The sequence below is a fragment of the Coniophora puteana genome, assembly GCF_000271625.1.
Source record: "Coniophora puteana RWD-64-598 SS2 unplaced genomic scaffold CONPUscaffold_1, whole genome shotgun sequence".
NCBI classification, from domain to species: Eukaryota; Fungi; Basidiomycota; class Agaricomycetes; order Boletales; family Coniophoraceae; genus Coniophora; species Coniophora puteana.
In genome coordinates this window covers 349,257-365,578 of record NW_006913053.1, presented here as the reverse complement: position 1 = coordinate 365,578, position 16,322 = coordinate 349,257, and the positions used below count along the sequence as shown (strand labels likewise).

Below are 16,322 nucleotides of genomic sequence, written 5' to 3'. Positions count from 1 at the left end.
GACTTCTTCCACGCGGCGAGGGTTCGTTGACAGTGTGAATGTTCTGAATGCAGCCAGTACAGCCATTCCTTGAAGGATCTCAACAGTACTGGCAGACTTCGTGGGCGAGGGGAGATCAACCTTCTGTCAGTTTCTCGTTCTTCGAACCCAATATCCTCATGGGCTGCGCAGAAGTCTGTCATTCAGCCCATATTTGGTTCTCACTGTCTGCAGGCAAGTCCGGTGATGCCCAGCCCCGACGAACCCACAATGTAAGCTCGACATAACAAACCCCTATCACTCGGGTCGTATTCGGAAGCGAACTACGCTTTAATTACTCTGACTAGAGTTGATACAGGTTAGCTTGGAGGCATGCGGAATCTTAGGACACCATACCTTACGAGAACGCTGACCATAAGAGATGTCAACGACGCGTTCACGGAGGTCAGCTGTCAGATAATACTATTTTGAGGTAAGATATCCATGACGATGCGGTTGACACAAACAAAATATGACGAAAGCATTAAGGGTGGACCAGTACACGTCAAAAGCGGTTCACGATAGCAAAGCAAATCCAACGCTCCTGTTACCATAGTCAAAGACCGAGTAAACGTTCTGCATGAAAACATCTCCGACAATCCAGAAGTCTGCCGGATCGGAGCATGAACATCACTTCAGTGAATGAAGACAGAAAGGGGCACACACCTTTCGTGACATCACTTGCCACGATCCCGCCTACGCATAGTGTATTGTTCGTTCCCGGGACATATCCCAGACTGAACGTCTCCGTTGACACATAGAATGGTCGGCCACCAAACGAGAGCGACATGACCGGGGTCTTGTCGCACTCCACTTGATAACGAAGCCACTTCAGCACGTGTTCGCACTAAATGTGTCTGGCTACTCACCTGTGTAAAGACCTTCTCCAAGCTGAGGCGACGCCGTTCCGTCTTCAATCTCATAGAACTTGGCCACGTCGTCGGTAGGCCCAACAATTACGGCAGACCCAGAGTCGATGATGGCGGAGATGTTGCCTGCCACGAATATCTGGCTCCCTCGAATGGCGTCAGAAGTAACCTCCCAGAACGACTACGGGTATAACACTTAGAGTGCAGCGTCAATATCAGTTCAACATGGAAACTCACGTCTCCCACGACCGGAACATAGGTGGCATCACCCGTGTAGATAGACGCGTTAACACCTCCCAAGCTCAACTGTGAACCGTCCTCAGCTAACTTCAGGGCGAAGACCGGCTTTGCGAGCTCGTTCTGAGAGACAAGGTCTCGAAGACGGAAGATCCGTTGTACGCGGAGATGGACTCGAAAGCGAAGCCAAGCAGCCCGTCTGCGGGGAAGTGACTGGAGTTGAATACGTTAGGGTAAGGCGAAGCAGCACCGAATGTCTGGTTCGCCGCCTAACGCCCCTCGTCAGTGCAATCGGTCATGGCAACGGAAGGAGACTCACGTAAAGGCCAACGAGGGTGACATCGTCGGAGTAGACTTCGCCGGAGAGGGGTGTTCCGTTCCCATATGTGAGATTAAAAGACGTGTTGAGCTCATGAGACGTTGAGCTCTTGGCGGGGTCGTATGCCTTATGACCCTCGCATCCGGTAGAGCACGACGAGCTTGGAACGATGAAGTCGCTAGTGCCAGTGTCGATATCCACTAGGAATCACACTCAGTGACCGGGTTAGGAGTAAAGAACGCGCATATACACACCAGTGAAGGTCTGAGGAGGGGTTCCAACCTGAATCGACCCATACCAGTGAGATTTATGGGCATGTTTGAGAGGCTCACTAGCGACTTGGCGTCGGGAGAGACTGGCCGGTGCCAAAGGATGTTGAAGACCGGTGTTCTTCTCGTATGCAGCAAAGTTGTTCAGATACTTCCTTCATTCTCCATTAGTAAGACGAGCCTCGCACATTAAAAGAGCTCGCGTACTCTTCCAAGTAGTTCAGATGGTCGTTGATTGCCTGTATGTCCGCAACACCATCTTGAGATAGTCCCGAGCGCTTGAAAAGGTCGACTCTTTGATGACTGGATGCGGCGACTACACTGAGAAGGAATGGAGAGGCGACAAGAGGGATGAGGGATAGCATGGAGGTAGACACAGAGAGAAGGGCGAATGAACTCCGAAACCCTGAAACCAAGGATCATGTACGCACATATGAGGAGCCGAGCCTGAGCTGATTCATATCGAAGGCTTCTTCATTACCCTTTTAATTTTGATGAGAAGGCGGGTGACTGTGGTATGGGCGTAGTTTGGAATGAGAACTTAATGCAGCCGTACAGCATCCAGCTGCATTACGGCTGGGGCATGGCAGTAAGAGCTAGGGAGGCACAAGGGAATCGTGAAACGCGTGAAGGAAGGAACGACGCGCAGGCGACGCGTTGAGCATTGGGCGTGGGAAGAGGGGCTTTACCCGACTAGTGCCGAAACTCGGCCGAGCTGAGCAAAGACGTTCGCCTTCAAGTTGGGCATTCTATCACTTCAGCGCTAAGTGGGGTTCACCCGCGCAGGACGACAGTTCGCGTAACCGGAACGGCTATTAGCATAGTTTTTTTGGCAATAATATGCAAGTATCCTATTTAACCTTTCGACCAAATGTTTTCTTATATATCTCAATAAAGACTAGAGTCTTTGAGCATACCTGCGACAGTTAGCTGTAACTCGCCAAATCCCGCTCTTCCAATGTCCCCGAGATCGACCACCTTCCTCAACTTCTTAACAGCGTCCGAAAGACGTATACTCCTTCCAGGTGGTGGACTCCTCAGCGGCATCTCCAACCTCAAGGTTTCGAGGCGCGCAAAAGCGGCAGCTAGGATGATAACTAGGTCTACTAGATATGCGTTGCCGGGTTTGGAGAAGATTACGAGGCGGAGACTGTTGAGTGCATGGTTCCGAGGAGATACCCGTAGCGCCTCAAAGCGATTTCGGCTGATGGAGCGGTCGTACAGATATGCCCGAAAGGGGGTGGCAAGATCGGATAGATTTGGGCAGAGGTCTGTAAGCCGCAAAACGTTACCGAGGCTTAACGAGAATCCTTCGTAGCCGGTAGAGATGGAACCGAAGAGAGAAAGGGAGGTGAGGTGGGGCAATGCCTTTGCCAGGTCCAGAACGTCCGCTTCGCTGAGTTCCATGCGACGGTGCCTCAGGGCTAAGCTCAATGATGTCAACTGGCTGAGACGCATGAGTGGGACGATTGTAGTAGCTGTTATAGGGGTGGGTTCTTCGCATATGCCATTTTCAATATCGTGGAGGTCGAGTTTTCGGATAAAGGGGAAGAAAGCAGACAGCGTCTGGGTGAGCCTGTCTGTGTCTGAAAGGAACGAGGTGGTGAGCTTCACAGACAAAACGTGAGACTGGGTTCTGAAGCTATCCGTAGCTGCCAGTTTCCTGTTGAATTCGGAAGGCCAGCTGTGGATGGGGACGTTGATGGTCGTCAGCTTTGGACATGCGTCAGATATACCGATCAAATCATCTGCCGTAATGGTGGAGTATGATAAAGTGCTGAATTCAAGGACCTCTAGCTTGGGGAAGCCATGAGCCAGTTCTTTGACATTCGCCTGAGAAAGCTCGATATCAAATGGAATCCACAGAGAGAGGCGACGTAGTTCACGATAGTGCGCCAGCTGTCGGAAGAGATCTATGTTCCAGAGCGTGTTCGGGTTGGTCGATTGTGGGGAGGGGTAGCACACGGGCCAGATAATCCGTCCGTGAAGACACAACTCCTCTAAGTCGTACTGTCGCCGCGTCATTTGCCCTAGCAAAGCGAACAGCTCCTTGACTAGAACGAGATCTTCGTAGGGGAGACTAGCCTCTTTTATCTCCAGAGTTCGCGGACGGGTATCCAGCCGACGTAAGAAAACCATGGCCGAATGTATGTCAAACGGATGTAGGCCTATCTCTTCGATCGCGTTGAACGTCAATCTTGTCGTTTCCGTTTCTCCTGTCGCACCCACGGGTGTTTGGTGCATATTTGTCAGCTGGAGTTCGCGTAGATCGTGGAGACGAGAGATGAAGAGAAGTGCTGTCGGTGTCAGATCGGGGCACCGCAAAGTCGTAAGGAACGGAAGCTGAACGACAGCGGCGGAGACCTCCTTGACCAAGGTTGATCCCCGCCTGTCTGGCCAGCCTACGTTAGACACGTCGAGGACCTGAAGTTGTGGGCACATGATTGGCAGGATCCGCGTAGGAATATGGCAGGACTGGGGCGTGCTAACCAGCATGAAATGGCGAAGATGGGCAGAAAGGAACCTGAGATATGTGCGAACGAGATCTGGGGCTTCCCCGTCGACATCGAGAATGCGAAGTCGTGGAAAAAGCCTCTCAAGACTTGATGGAGGGCTGATTAGCTTGTTGAGGGCCACATCGCTGACAGAGTACGAGCCTTCATAGAATGAGAGGCAACGGATCTTGTGCGTAAAGGCATGGAGCCGGTTCCAGTCTTGTGAAGAACGTATACTGACATCAACCTAGAGGGACAGCCAGTCAGATCATTCAAGGTGGTTTTGAAGGTTTGTGCTCACGATTTCTCCCGAGGCCTCGTCAGTCACAAAGAGATTTGGAAGGGCGCGCCAAAGTTCACCAAATGAGATACTGCTGACGCGTCCGGACCATAGCATCTCCAGAGACAGGTCTTTGAATGCGATACAGGTTCGGGCCAGGGCGGCTAGTGTAGGCTTTTCATCGACTTGGGAGCAGATGTACTGCCTGATTTCAGGTATACCGAGTGCATGTTCCATCTTGACCTACAGAATCAATGTCACAGTGGTCAAGCCGAGGTTATGAACGGTCCCACGATCTGAACGGTGGTTCAAACGGGCGAAAGGCAAAACTGCACCGACCAGCGATCCGCCTCCGATCTGCCTTCCGGAAATTGCCGGATCCGCTCAGCTGGCACCCTTTTGCTTATCCCTGAGCAATATCAGACTGAACGTCTATAGCTCCAAAGCACGACGCGCTCGCAACACCCAAGATACAAGAAAACCCATACTCTTACCCAAATATTCTCTGCTTCAAAGCTGCAACGATCGTCGCTTGATCAGTTGTGGTCAGACGAAATCGATATCATTATACCCAATACCTCTACTATACTATTCCGCACCCAGTGGTTTACGCTGAATGACCAATGCAGAGTTGTGAGTGGTAGCCAAATTTCACACCGACACGAGCGAGCAGTAAACAGGACGATATATTGCCATACATCGAGCTCGGCATCGTGATCGTGAACGAAGCAACTTTTGATATGGAGGCTTGAAGCTTAAGCACGACTCAACTCACTGTTCACACAGGATGGAAAACATAATATTTAAGCAGTATTTAGTAGTTAACCAAAGACGTACGAAGCCAGCACTGCATGTATCACGCGAGGCGAGCAAATCCGATGCGCGGTTCCAGATCCAAACTCTGAGGGTTTCCTGCATCGAACACGGTATAAACATTACGCAAGACCGTGTCACTGATTACCCAGGACGCTGGAAGGGACCGACATCGATCAGTCCAGGAAAACGATGAGGTAAAAGCATGCATACGTTGGTCCCCCATGGACTGGCCGATGATACCTCCGATGCAGACGTTAGGGCGGGAAAGCTTGGGATTTCCACGAAACACAAACGTCTCCGGCAAAATCTCGAACGTCTGACCGCCAAAAGATATGTTGATGCTGAGGGATTCTGCCTCCAAGTGCCATGTGACAGCGTGCCAACTGTTGCGTTCACCTTTATTAAAGTTTATTAAAAGCCTTTATGACCAATATGATCACACACCGCTGTACGCTCCATACTGCTCAGAGTAACGAGTCCCGCCGACAGCCCTGTAGAACGCGTCTACTTGACCGGTGGTTCGAAGATGGCGGATGCTCCATTGGCGACGACAGCAGTAAAATACGAAGCATAGCTCTCGTCATTTGCGGTCAAATTCTCCACGCGAACTTGCCAGGAGCCCTGCCATGATGTCAAATACAATGATCGGGCTGAATGCGAGTACGATCACTAACGAAGAGTGTTGTCACGGGCACGTATACAATGTCCCCGGTGTACGTGCTCGAGTCAATCCCGCCAACGTCAAGCTTCGCTCCACTAGCCAAGAGCTTGAAAGCAAAGACCGGACTTCCAAGCTGGCCTTGCTGCATTGTCTGGATCACAGGAGACTGCGTATATTCTGCAGACTCTGAAAACCCGAGACCAAGAATGCCATCCGTAATGAAATTTGCTTTCCTGAGTCTGCGGGGATACGTCTTAGCGACGCCGATTTCCTGGTGCGAGATCTACAGCCAGGAACGCGTTAGCCGCGAAGATGAGTGTTGAGGACGTGATGCCACACCTTCACTCCGCCCAAGGTAACCGTATCTCGGTAGACGTCGCGTTTGACATCGGCACCCACACCGCTGTCCAGCTGGAATGTTCCGGATTCGTAGCTTGCGGTAGAGCTCTTGTTCGGGTTGTACAGTGCATGACCTTTGCAGTTGCCAGACTTGCATCTCGAGCCAGGCAGCCAAAAGTCGCCAGAGCCGGTGTCGAATATAACTACCGGGTATGGTGTAAGCTTTGCGTTTGTTGAGAGCTGGACGAGCGTACGGGCCACTGAACGTCTGCGGTGGAGTGCCGACAGAAATTTCTCCGTACCACGAGAAATTCTGGTTGTTCTTCAGAGGAACAGCCCCTGAGGCGCGCCGGCCGCGGTCAGATCCCACGAGAGGATGCTTCGTGCCGGTGTTCTGGTCGTAGTTCCCAAGCGCGTGCGCGTACTTGCTATGCATGCATGTCAGTGTCCATTGCTTCCAGTGCGAGAGTATGATAACTGACCTGCTCAAGTAGTCGATATGCTCCTCCAGGGCACGGATATCCGTGAATCCGTCTGTGTCAGAGGGTTTGGAAAGAGCGATCTTGGCTGGCGTAGGTTGCTGAGTTGGCTGAGCACCAGTGCTAGCGAAGGTGGGTGTCAGAGCGAGAAGGAGTGCGGCACTCAGACGCATGGTGATGAAAGAGCGAGCAAGGAGAGAGTTAGGCAAGCTGACTGGCCGTCCTTCCAATGTCGCGGTTTTTTTATACATGACAGAGTGGCTGAGCCGCAAGTGCTCTCCACTTGCTCGCGCCTTGCTCGGTTCAGTACTACTGAGCACATTATGCAAGGTTCTTGTTGGATGGCGGTGGGAACTCGCGAACCGAATATCTGTCAATGGCACGTAAAGTTGTGTCCGACTAGGTTCGAATGTATTTGACCCCACGCGCACCGTCAGCAAAGGCTTGCCTCTGCGATTCTCCGTTTCAAATTTGTACAGCAATCCAGAAACCGATTCTTCTGGTGTTGATGTTGGCTAGTAGGAATGTCAGTACTGTGCAAGGCATAGGTGGAAACCTGAGCTAACAGCGCACCGGTGTTTTGTTCATTTACCGCGACGCATAGACGCTAATTTGGTGCTTGGGGGTAGTAACCAGCCACCCAGTAGAAGGAGAGCCAACAACACCAGACAATACGACCGAGTGAAACGTCGGTAAGGGTGAAACGCGAGTAAGGATGGCTTACAGAAGTTGGTGGTCGAAGAAGAGGCCGTGTGAGGGCGCTGAGTTCCTTTGCTAGCGATGCATCTCTCCTAGTGAGCGGCCACGTAAGAGCTCACAATAAGCCATGACTACTCAAAGGTCTCTACCACCATCCATGTTGTTAATTCTGAGATCAACGTTGAATGATGGCGACGAGATATACGGCCCGAGGATAGGCCACCAAAGAGAGAGGCAGTGAAGAAAAAGATGATAGTAGGCGGTGCCGTGGAGTGACACAAGGTTGTTTGAGTCCGTAGCGCCAGCTGTAGACTCTGATGCCAACAACCAACGGTGCAGGTCGCCATGACTCATGAATAGGTTACTTGTTGACACTCCGCTACCGCGAGTCCCAAGCCTATGAAGCGGAATGGAGTGAACGCAGCGCAGAACACCGGGGCGCGTTCATCGGCATCGAAAACCTGATGTGGTTGTTCCGCAAAGTTTTGCCAAGAGTTCGGGGAGTATATGCCGCCGGAGTTTCTGCACCCGGAAGAAGCCGTTCGGCGCTCGTATGTAACGTCGGTGCCGCCGCCGCCGCCTCCAAGTAGGTCAACGATATCAGTCTTTATCTTGGTGATAACCGTTGTTCATTCTTCGTCATCTTTACTTTTCGCTCTGTATCCGCGTTCCATGCTACACGCAAACTCCAGAGGTTTCTTGACACACTATTCGAAGCGACTTGATTGACCAACTGGTTCTCGTAGGGACAGACAAGCGTCACCACTGTAGGTTGCAACCAGCGCGCGTAGAGGTTCTGAAATCTGATCAGAACAACTGCATCCCCTCCCTCGCACTTTATAGGTCTGGACCTGTGACCCTGTCGGCCCATTGGGTATCAGGGTGTGGGTCTTCTTCCGCTTGGCGTAGCGACTGAATGACATATCACCGAGTGCTGCGGATGGTTCCGTTGTCGGCCAGCGAAAGTGAGAGTATGTATGTAAAAAAGCTGAAGCGGCCGTCTCTTTCACTCACATCCACTTTCTCCACCTCCCTTGCCCCTTCTCGTTCGCTACCTTCACCTCCACTCTTTTTCAACTCACGCTCTCTTCATCATGCGCTTGTCCCTTGCAACTTGCATCGCCCTTCTTCCCTTCCTGGTCGCCGCCGCACCTCAACCTATCTCTCGCTCTAACGGCGTCAAGCTTCCGCTCAAGAAGAACGCCAAGAATGCTACTGCGAGTGACATGCAAAACCAGATCCAAGCTGTGTCAAGGTACGTTTCATCCGCGCTGCATCCATCCCTGCACACACCTGACCTGCGGTCAACTGTGATTAGCAAACACGCGATGGGTTACTCCAACTTTGCTGTCAACACTGGCGCAGCTCATGCTCTCGCCGCAAATGCGTCGGGTGTGACCCGGGGTCTGACGAACGTGCACAATGCGATTTGGTATGCCACCGTCAACGTTGGATCACCTTCGCAATCCTACGCTCGTATGTTTTTCTATCCAGTCTGCCTGCATACACGTTCTTAGCCGGGTACAGTCACGATCGACACTGGTAGCGCCGACGTCCTGCTTCCTGGTTCCAACTGCTCGAGCTGCCAAGGCCACGTTCCCTATGATCCCACCATGAGCACCACCTCAAAGGACACGAACAAGACGTTCACGATCCAAGACGCTGCCTCTGGCGAGCTCTACACCGAAACCCTGGCGCTCATGGGTCTGACGGTGCGTCTTTCTTTTTCTCCTCTCCTCCTATCGCCAACAACCGTCTCCTGAGCAGGCAACCAACCAAACCATTGCCGTTGCATCCAACTACTCCTCCGCCTATGACGTCGACAACTTCCCCGCCGACGGCGTCCTCGGTCTCGCCTTCGACTCCATCTCGTCCGTGCCCGGCACCTCCTCCGTGTTCACTACCCTCGCAGCGCAGGGTCAGGTCGTGCAAAAGCAGTTTGGCGTGCGCCTCGCGGACCCCGCCGAGCTCACCGTCGGCGGCGCGGACGCGGACGCGTACTCGGGCGACGTCACCTATGTGCCCGTCACGCAGAAGGGGTTCTGGCAGATCAAGGCAGACAGCCTGAGCGTCAGCTCGAGTTCGGGCAACGCGTCGCAGTCTGTCGCGCCGGCCTTCACGGCTGTCGTGGATTCTGGCACAGAGCTCATTCTGGGTCCGGCTGATGCTGTCGACACGTTCTACAAGGCCGTTGATGGCGCGAAGGACAACGGCGACGGCACCTACGCTGTCCCGTGCCAGGCGTCGTTCAATGCTACGATTACTCTCGGCGGAACCGCCTTCCCTCTCGCTGCTGGTACCCTCGTTCTCAAGCAGGACGACGGTACCTGTGTCGGTGCAGTGTCGTCTGGCGGCGCTGCTACAAGCTGTGAGATATCTCTCCGTTCTGTCTCGTGCGATATCAGAGTGCTAACATTGCGCTTCTTATACAGCCCACTGGGTTCTCGGCGAAGCGTTCCTGCGCAACGTCTACTCGATCTTCGACTTCAGCAAGGCACAGATCGGCTTCGCCAAGCTGGCGTAAAGCGACGCATGGTCGGGCATACACCCCCGCCTTACGATACTTATCTCTACCATCTGGATTGCGGTTATACGGACTCTCGCTCGTCTCGGACTATACAAATCCCTGCGGACATTTGTTACACACGATAGTGTTGGCCTACATACATCGACTTAATGCTGATGTCAGATACACGCGCTCTGGTCTGCCTGGTCTTTAAGTAAGGTTTTGTTCTTTGCCGTCAACGAAACCGGTGGGCTGCAATTGGCAACTTGGATTTTAACGGGGAGCTCGCGGATCACCCGAGGGCAAGCCATCGCAGCTCGCCAGCCGACATCTTCGCCACGTCCCGACTCTTCCTCTTCGCCCGATCGATTGACATGGGTATACTATCTACCGTCGGCCATCCAACACTCTGCACGTCATTTTGGTCCCGCAGACTGAGCTCGAATAGACAGACAGACATGAACTGCCGTACTGCTGGCTTGTACATATACAACGTCTATGACCTAGTATAGAAGGGGGATACGCAAGGATTATGCTCACGTTGGTCTTGCACGCATCGGTGTGGGAGGCAAAGAAGAATACATTGCACGAATACCGATGTCTGCATGGCGCCACAAGTTCTCGACCAAACTCTTCTTTCCATCGGCATACCCTCTGCTTCAACCTTGAATATTTGAATGTCAGACAGCTGGGGTTTCTTGACCTAAGACTCACCTCGAATTGAGATCGCCGTCTCCTTCAAGGCTTCATATCCCAAGAGGATTAACAAGCCGTCGTAGCTCGTCAGCTGACATCCCAGTCACATCCACCCCCTGCTCTCTGCCGAACGAACAACTCGCAGTGCCCTCTTCATCTTCTGCTCTTCATCGTGGCTTACAGTATGCTCATCACGGTCAGCGGATCTGCGAAACCCATCCAGACGCGCAAATTCGATGGCCAACAGAATCGCAAGATCCGTCGCCCAATCGTGATTTGGATCACCGTGACCGTGCCGGGCAGAGTCGTGCAGGTTGAACCGTACCAAACTTGGGTGGCGCGGACGCTTCCGTCACCTTTCGATATCTTTCTCGAGATCTAGGCCGCTGGCGCTAATACGCAGCTTGAGGAGCAGTAAACTGGGACAGAGGTCTGACAGCGCCCAAATGCTTGCGATGGTGAGCCGGATGAGTGCGCGTACGTATTCGGGATCCTGGGAAGGATCGTCGTCATTGTCCGGCCCCGAGAGATTCAAGCTTTTCGGGGACCCTTGAAGGTTGCTAAACAACGGTAAGGTAAAGCTGAGACATGAGGAACTAAGCCCGATGGATTCGATCGAATAGCCATTTGAGGGAACACCAGAATTAGGACCTTGGATGGCTCGTGGTCGCGGTTCACCCATATTTTCTATGGTGAGTCGCTGAAAGCGGATATGGGGAAGAATGGTATGCAATTCATCCAGATCGAGGTCGGGGCACTTGAGAACGGTGATTGAGGGTAGTTGGGCAACAGCGGTGGTCACCGCCTGAACGAGTGGCGGATCTGTGGAGGAGTATAGGGAGAGGAATTCCAGCGATAGAATGAGACTGTGCAGACGGGGGCATCTCTTGGGAATCGCATCCAAAGCAACGGGTAGAAGATCTGGGTGGCATGATACCGTCAAGGAAAGGAGGTGGGGGTGGATGAACTCCATGCATGCATTGATAAATTCTACTTCTGTGCCACAGATTTTGAGGCTTCGGAGCTTTGGGAAGATCTTCTCAACGCTTGATGGATGGCGCACGAAGGTTACCAGCGCGGAAGGATCGATGTAGGCAGGTCGCAGTGAGAAGCCACATATACGACTGGTAAATCTGAAGATACGGTCCCAGTCCTCCGAGTCTTGCTCAGGAACCTCGACGTCAACCTTGGCGCCAGCCTGTTATCAGTACAAGATCGCGCAATACAGTGGTGCAGGGCCATTCTTACGATATTTCCCTTTTCGTCTTTGACCAGAAACTGGGAGAGGACACAGAGGAGAGCATCCGTTCCTATAGGCCATGGGTCACCCGACCAGAGCCGATCTAAAGCGGAGCGTTCGAATGCCTTACATGTTCGGGCAAGGACGCCCAGTGTGTCTCTTGACACGACGTGCATGAAAATCTGATCTAAAATCTCGAGCAGCGCGAGTGCGTTGTGCATGGCAGTTGTTAGATGAACAAGGCCCGCGAGTAACGAACTCTTGAAGAAGGGAGGAGGGAATGTAGCCGTATGCAATCCATAGCTTAGACAAGCGCCCAAGCTCGTCTTATCGATATATCAGCCGCCGGATCGCACGGCGCAGCCAACGCCTCCCCATTTGGATGCGAACTTGCTCATTGTGCACATTGCAGAGTGCCGTGCGCCCAATAGATATAACGCGAGTAACATACACGCTGTCAGATGAGAACACGCAACAGCTACGACGAGCGAGTCGTCAACTGCTCCCAGCGCTCCCTCGAATCCACTGCGTTCTCCGTCAACTCAAGCTTCCGAAAGCACTCAGACTTCGAAAGAAACTCCAAAGCAGAAACCTCAAGATCCGGACACCGCAGAGTCTGGAGCGCCGGAAGCCGCACCACAGCAGCAGACACCGCCTGGACCATGCGCGGCTCCGCGACTTCGTCGTACATCATGTCCACGTCCAAGCTCTGCAGCTGCCCGCACCTCTTCGCGACCGCGTCCATCATGATGTGCGGACCCGATCTGAGACACTGTATCTTCAGCGACAAGAGCCGCGGAGAGATGAACCGGATGTAGATTGACAAGATCTCTGGCTCGAGCGCGCTAATGGTGAGGTGCCGCAGTTTCGGAAAGGTTCTCTCAATGCCAAGCGGAGGCCGCACAAGCTTGACAAAGGCAGCCTCGTGCGACCAGTTGTAGTAGTATATTGAATTTTCCAGGCGGAAATGGCATATTCGAGAGGTGAAACTGAGGAAATGATCCCGGTCTTGCTGGGTAAGTTGTAGATCGGTCTTGTATTATACATTTCTCAGTCAAAAAGAAGTTAACATCCTAATGAAGTCAAACCACTCACGATCGCGCCTCTGGAGTTTAATACCTCAGAGGCACTAGGAAGAACTTTTCGAAGGTCCTCCAACGTGATAGGACCGAGATCGCCTGACCAAAGTCGGCCGAGAGAGGGATGGTGGAAAATCGTGCATGTCGCCGCGAGAGCTGCTAGAGTAGCTTTTGTGTCGATGTGAGCGCAGATACAGGCCACAAGTTCCGGTAACATAATAGCTTTATGCATGATGAAGCTTCGCAGACAGAATCGGGAGTTTGAAGGAGATGGCGCCGTTGGCGAAGGTTCGAAGGAGCAGGGCAGACGCCGGAATGCGGAGGTTTATTTCTGGAAACTTCCGTTGATGACAAATTGGAGGACGGTGATTGGATGGAGCCACATGAGCCGGTAAATCCGGGAGGCTGTGTCCGGTCATATCGGGCGCGCGCGATCGCGTCCTTCGCTCCCACCCATCCAAGGTATAGACAACAACACTCACAGCGGCATATACGTCGACAAAAACAATCACATTTCACCGAGGGATAGTAACCTATAGCCAGAGGTATGTGGGCCAACTATCTACGTAGCTAGCAGCTCGGCACTCCAAGTCGAGGCGAGACAGGATACGAGAAAAGACGAGAAGAAAAACTGCGAGAAAAGGAGGCGAGAATATGCGAGTGATACACGATAGGTGGAGAAATGAAGAGGCAAGACAAGAGAAGGATGCGAGTGTGTGCAAGCAGATGCGGCAGAGCAGAGGGGAAAAGATAAGACGAAAGAAATAGGAGCAGCAGAGGCTGCCCGACTAGAGCGTCCCGGCGCTGTATGCAGTAGGGTAGGTACATGCCTCGCGAAGAGCCAAAGCAGAGCGTCGCAAAAGTTCGTGTCTAGATATAGGCTTATGGAGGACGTTCGTATGGCGAGGCACCATGACCTAGACGAAAGATGTATGCAGACCAAACCAATAGGGGGTTCGAGATAAGGTATGAGCGGTCGGTGAGGAAGCGAGGCGTTGAAGCAACGATAGCGACGAAGGATATGGACAGCTAGCAAGAAAAGGCAACACTACTCAGAGTCAGCCAGGAAACCAGTCTCAAAGAAGCAAACCGTACTCACCGGACAGCCAAATGTACAACGACTTCAGATAACCTCCTTGACAGGAACAGGACTCGGCGTTCTAAAGCTCCTCACATATTCAAACTGCGGGCCCGTCTCAGGGCTCTGCGGATAGCGCTTGCACTTCTCGACATACCGCCACTCGTTAGCAATCCGCGCGAGCGCCTCCTCCCCATTTCTTGCCTCGCCGCACTCGACGAGCCAGCACCCAACGACGGTGCCCGTGCGCCCGATACCGCCTCGACAGTGCACAGCGCATATCCGGCCCTGCTCGCCCTCCACCCTGAGGAGATGCATGATCTGCTTCATGAGGTCCGCGCTGCATGGCAGACTCCTGTCCCTAATCGGGAAGCGGTGGTATGCGAGCGCGCCCGGGTCGAGGCCCAGCGCGCGGGCGCGGGGACCGAGGTGGGGGAGGTAGGGCGCGAGCTCGCCCGACTCGGTGAGATCGACGAAGGTGGTGACGCCGGCTCTGAGCAGGGCGTCGAGCTTTGCGAATTGATAGCGGGGAGGGGGGTGGGGCGACCAGGGGTACTCGCATGCAACGAGGAGGGGCGTGGCCCAGTATGAGTTGGGAATGGGCCGTGCGCGCGTGCCGGCGCAGGCGGGTGCCCAAGCGCAGGAGGCGGGTTTGGATGGGGTGAGCATGTGAGGTGGGAACGGGCTGGATGGGCGGAAGGGATCCTCGGGAGATGTTGGGCTGGGTGAGAAGCTGACTGGACGTGAAGAGGACGCGATGGATTGCTGAGCGCGATTGACCTGAACCACGGGAGGACGAGACAAGGATGGGCGCGTGGGGACGGGCATGGCGAGCGTCATGGTGGAGTGCTTTTGTTTCGGGTTGGGCGGGATATGTGTTAGGCTAGGAGAGAGTTAGACGACTCACGGCGCGGTTTAGACGTCTGTGAGCTCAGTTAGGGGCAAGATTGGACAAGCAGAAGAATATCTGTTTGACCTCTCGTGCTTTGCAGAGGTGAGGATGCGTTGAGCAAAGAGCGTCGTTGGGGCAAAAACGCGCGGTTATAACCCAGGCGTACGCCAAGATCGGATCGGGCTGTACCTAGAACCCCACGATGTGGTCGTGCGTACCGGCACAGCCACCGAAAACACTGTCTTCTTCAGCCCCGACATGTCCCGCTTTCCTTGTTCCTGTCCCTCGCTATTTCTTGTACAACGTCCTTCTGCGATACAATCGTATCCAAACTTGTCTTCCGATATCCTCCTACGCATACATCCTTGAGGATACCTCAGCCCCTTGGCATCTCGAATGCTCTCGATTGCAACCCCAAAGTTCCAAAGATAACCGGGGTGTCCTGCGCGGTGATCGCGCCGAGATCCGTCACGCCATACGGGTGCGGTCGCCACGGGGCGATACATCTTTTTTATCTTGGCCCTCCACCCATTCAGCCACTCGAAACCTCGAGCACTTCAGCAAAACTCACCAAACCCCAACCCTGCTCCTACCGATTGAGCACCGAGGCCTCGAGGCCCCCTTCGAAGCTCGCTCGTGTGCGCCTCCATTCGCCCAGCGGTCCATCGAGCTGCACAGAACGTGCATTTGCCTCCGTCTCATGACCCTTGCCCTGCGCACGAGGCTCTGGCAATGAATGCTGGTTCTGACAGACTCTGACTCGGAGGGTTCGACACATTGACACGTTGACAGCCCGGAAATTCCAGACGCACGAGCGACAAGATGAAACAGGCTAATCCGTCTTCTTTGGCTCTCTTAGGCTGACCGACTAATGGTTCGCGGCAGTTCGTGGCCCGCCAAGGCTGGCTTCACACCTCGGCTACTCAGGTATACGCCGGATCTCCTCCGCCCTGTGTCTCATTTCTCGAGGACTAGCTACGTGTTAGGCATGCGAAGGAAGGCTATGCCATCGTGTTCCTCCCGCGCTCCTTTCTTCTGCTTTTTTTGTGTCTTGCTCCGCCTCAGTTTCACGCGCCACGACCCTATTCTTACTGTTTACTGCGTTCACGCCCTGCGGAGATTAATCGCTCCGAGGACAGTATCAACTGATGCGGTTCCATTCCGAAGGTACTGTGCCATACCTTGTGCCATACACGAGGCAAACGCGTCGAAGCCACATCCTTTCCCGTCACGTCGCGTTTATATCACCTCCGTTTCCCAGTTCAGCTGCCGTAGCGCTATGAAGGGGCCGTGCAAGCCTAACTTTGTACGCCAGCGCAGCTAGTTCTTTGTTCACTTCCGGATCCAGAG

The 16,322-nt window shown here is 53.5% G+C and overlaps 7 protein-coding genes across 7 annotated transcripts; 1 reads left to right on the top strand and 6 right to left on the bottom strand.

Moving 5' to 3' along the window:
* Nucleotides 1-534: 534 nt before the first annotated feature.
* On the bottom strand, nucleotides 535-2,077 carry CONPUDRAFT_148126 (acid protease; the record flags this gene model as incomplete). The annotated part of the gene is made up of 8 exons (XM_007764779.1): nucleotides 535-626; nucleotides 685-831; nucleotides 888-1,068; nucleotides 1,125-1,193; nucleotides 1,271-1,393; nucleotides 1,444-1,643; nucleotides 1,698-1,867; nucleotides 1,920-2,077. 8 exons carry the CDS (start codon nucleotides 2,075-2,077, stop codon nucleotides 535-537), a joined length of 1,140 nt encoding a protein of 379 aa, XP_007762969.1.
* A 523-nt stretch (nucleotides 2,078-2,600) lies between these two features.
* On the bottom strand, nucleotides 2,601-4,724 carry CONPUDRAFT_160895 (uncharacterized protein; the record flags this gene model as incomplete). Its single annotated transcript, XM_007764778.1, has 2 exons — nucleotides 2,601-4,454; nucleotides 4,509-4,724. 2 exons carry the CDS (start codon nucleotides 4,722-4,724, stop codon nucleotides 2,601-2,603), a joined length of 2,070 nt encoding a protein of 689 aa, XP_007762968.1.
* Nucleotides 4,725-5,279: 555 nt separating this feature from the next.
* Nucleotides 5,280-6,955, bottom strand: CONPUDRAFT_160894 (acid protease; the record flags this gene model as incomplete). The annotated part of the gene is made up of 7 exons (XM_007764777.1): nucleotides 5,280-5,456; nucleotides 5,514-5,699; nucleotides 5,748-5,924; nucleotides 5,978-6,247; nucleotides 6,304-6,506; nucleotides 6,565-6,731; nucleotides 6,786-6,955. 5 exons carry the CDS (start codon nucleotides 6,953-6,955, stop codon nucleotides 5,808-5,810), a joined length of 927 nt encoding a protein of 308 aa, XP_007762967.1. The 3' UTR covers nucleotides 5,280-5,456; nucleotides 5,514-5,699; nucleotides 5,748-5,807.
* Nucleotides 6,956-8,707: 1,752 nt separating this feature from the next.
* Nucleotides 8,708-10,005, top strand: CONPUDRAFT_148123 (acid protease; the record flags this gene model as incomplete). The annotated part of the gene is made up of 5 exons (XM_007764776.1): nucleotides 8,708-8,736; nucleotides 8,800-8,957; nucleotides 9,009-9,193; nucleotides 9,249-9,849; nucleotides 9,914-10,005. 5 exons carry the CDS (start codon nucleotides 8,708-8,710, stop codon nucleotides 10,003-10,005), a joined length of 1,065 nt encoding a protein of 354 aa, XP_007762966.1.
* A 1,030-nt stretch (nucleotides 10,006-11,035) lies between these two features.
* Nucleotides 11,036-12,211, bottom strand: CONPUDRAFT_160892 (uncharacterized protein; the record flags this gene model as incomplete). The annotated part of the gene is made up of 2 exons (XM_007764775.1): nucleotides 11,932-12,211; nucleotides 11,036-11,881 (listed from the first exon to the last, which is right to left on the bottom strand). The coding sequence occupies exons 1-2, from the start codon at nucleotides 12,142-12,144 to the stop codon at nucleotides 11,036-11,038; spliced, it is 1,059 nt and encodes a 352-aa protein (XP_007762965.1). The 5' UTR covers nucleotides 12,145-12,211.
* Nucleotides 12,212-12,401: 190 nt separating this feature from the next.
* On the bottom strand, nucleotides 12,402-13,234 carry CONPUDRAFT_148121 (uncharacterized protein; the record flags this gene model as incomplete). The annotated part of the gene is made up of 2 exons (XM_007764774.1): nucleotides 12,402-12,956; nucleotides 13,019-13,234. The coding sequence occupies 2 exons, from the start codon at nucleotides 13,232-13,234 to the stop codon at nucleotides 12,402-12,404; spliced, it is 771 nt and encodes a 256-aa protein (XP_007762964.1).
* Nucleotides 13,235-14,125: 891 nt separating this feature from the next.
* Nucleotides 14,126-14,749, bottom strand: CONPUDRAFT_86167 (phosphatases II; the record flags this gene model as incomplete). Its single annotated transcript, XM_007764773.1, has 1 exon — nucleotides 14,126-14,749. One exon carries the CDS (start codon nucleotides 14,747-14,749, stop codon nucleotides 14,126-14,128), a length of 624 nt encoding a protein of 207 aa, XP_007762963.1.
* Between the last annotated feature and the right edge of the window lie 1,573 nt (nucleotides 14,750-16,322).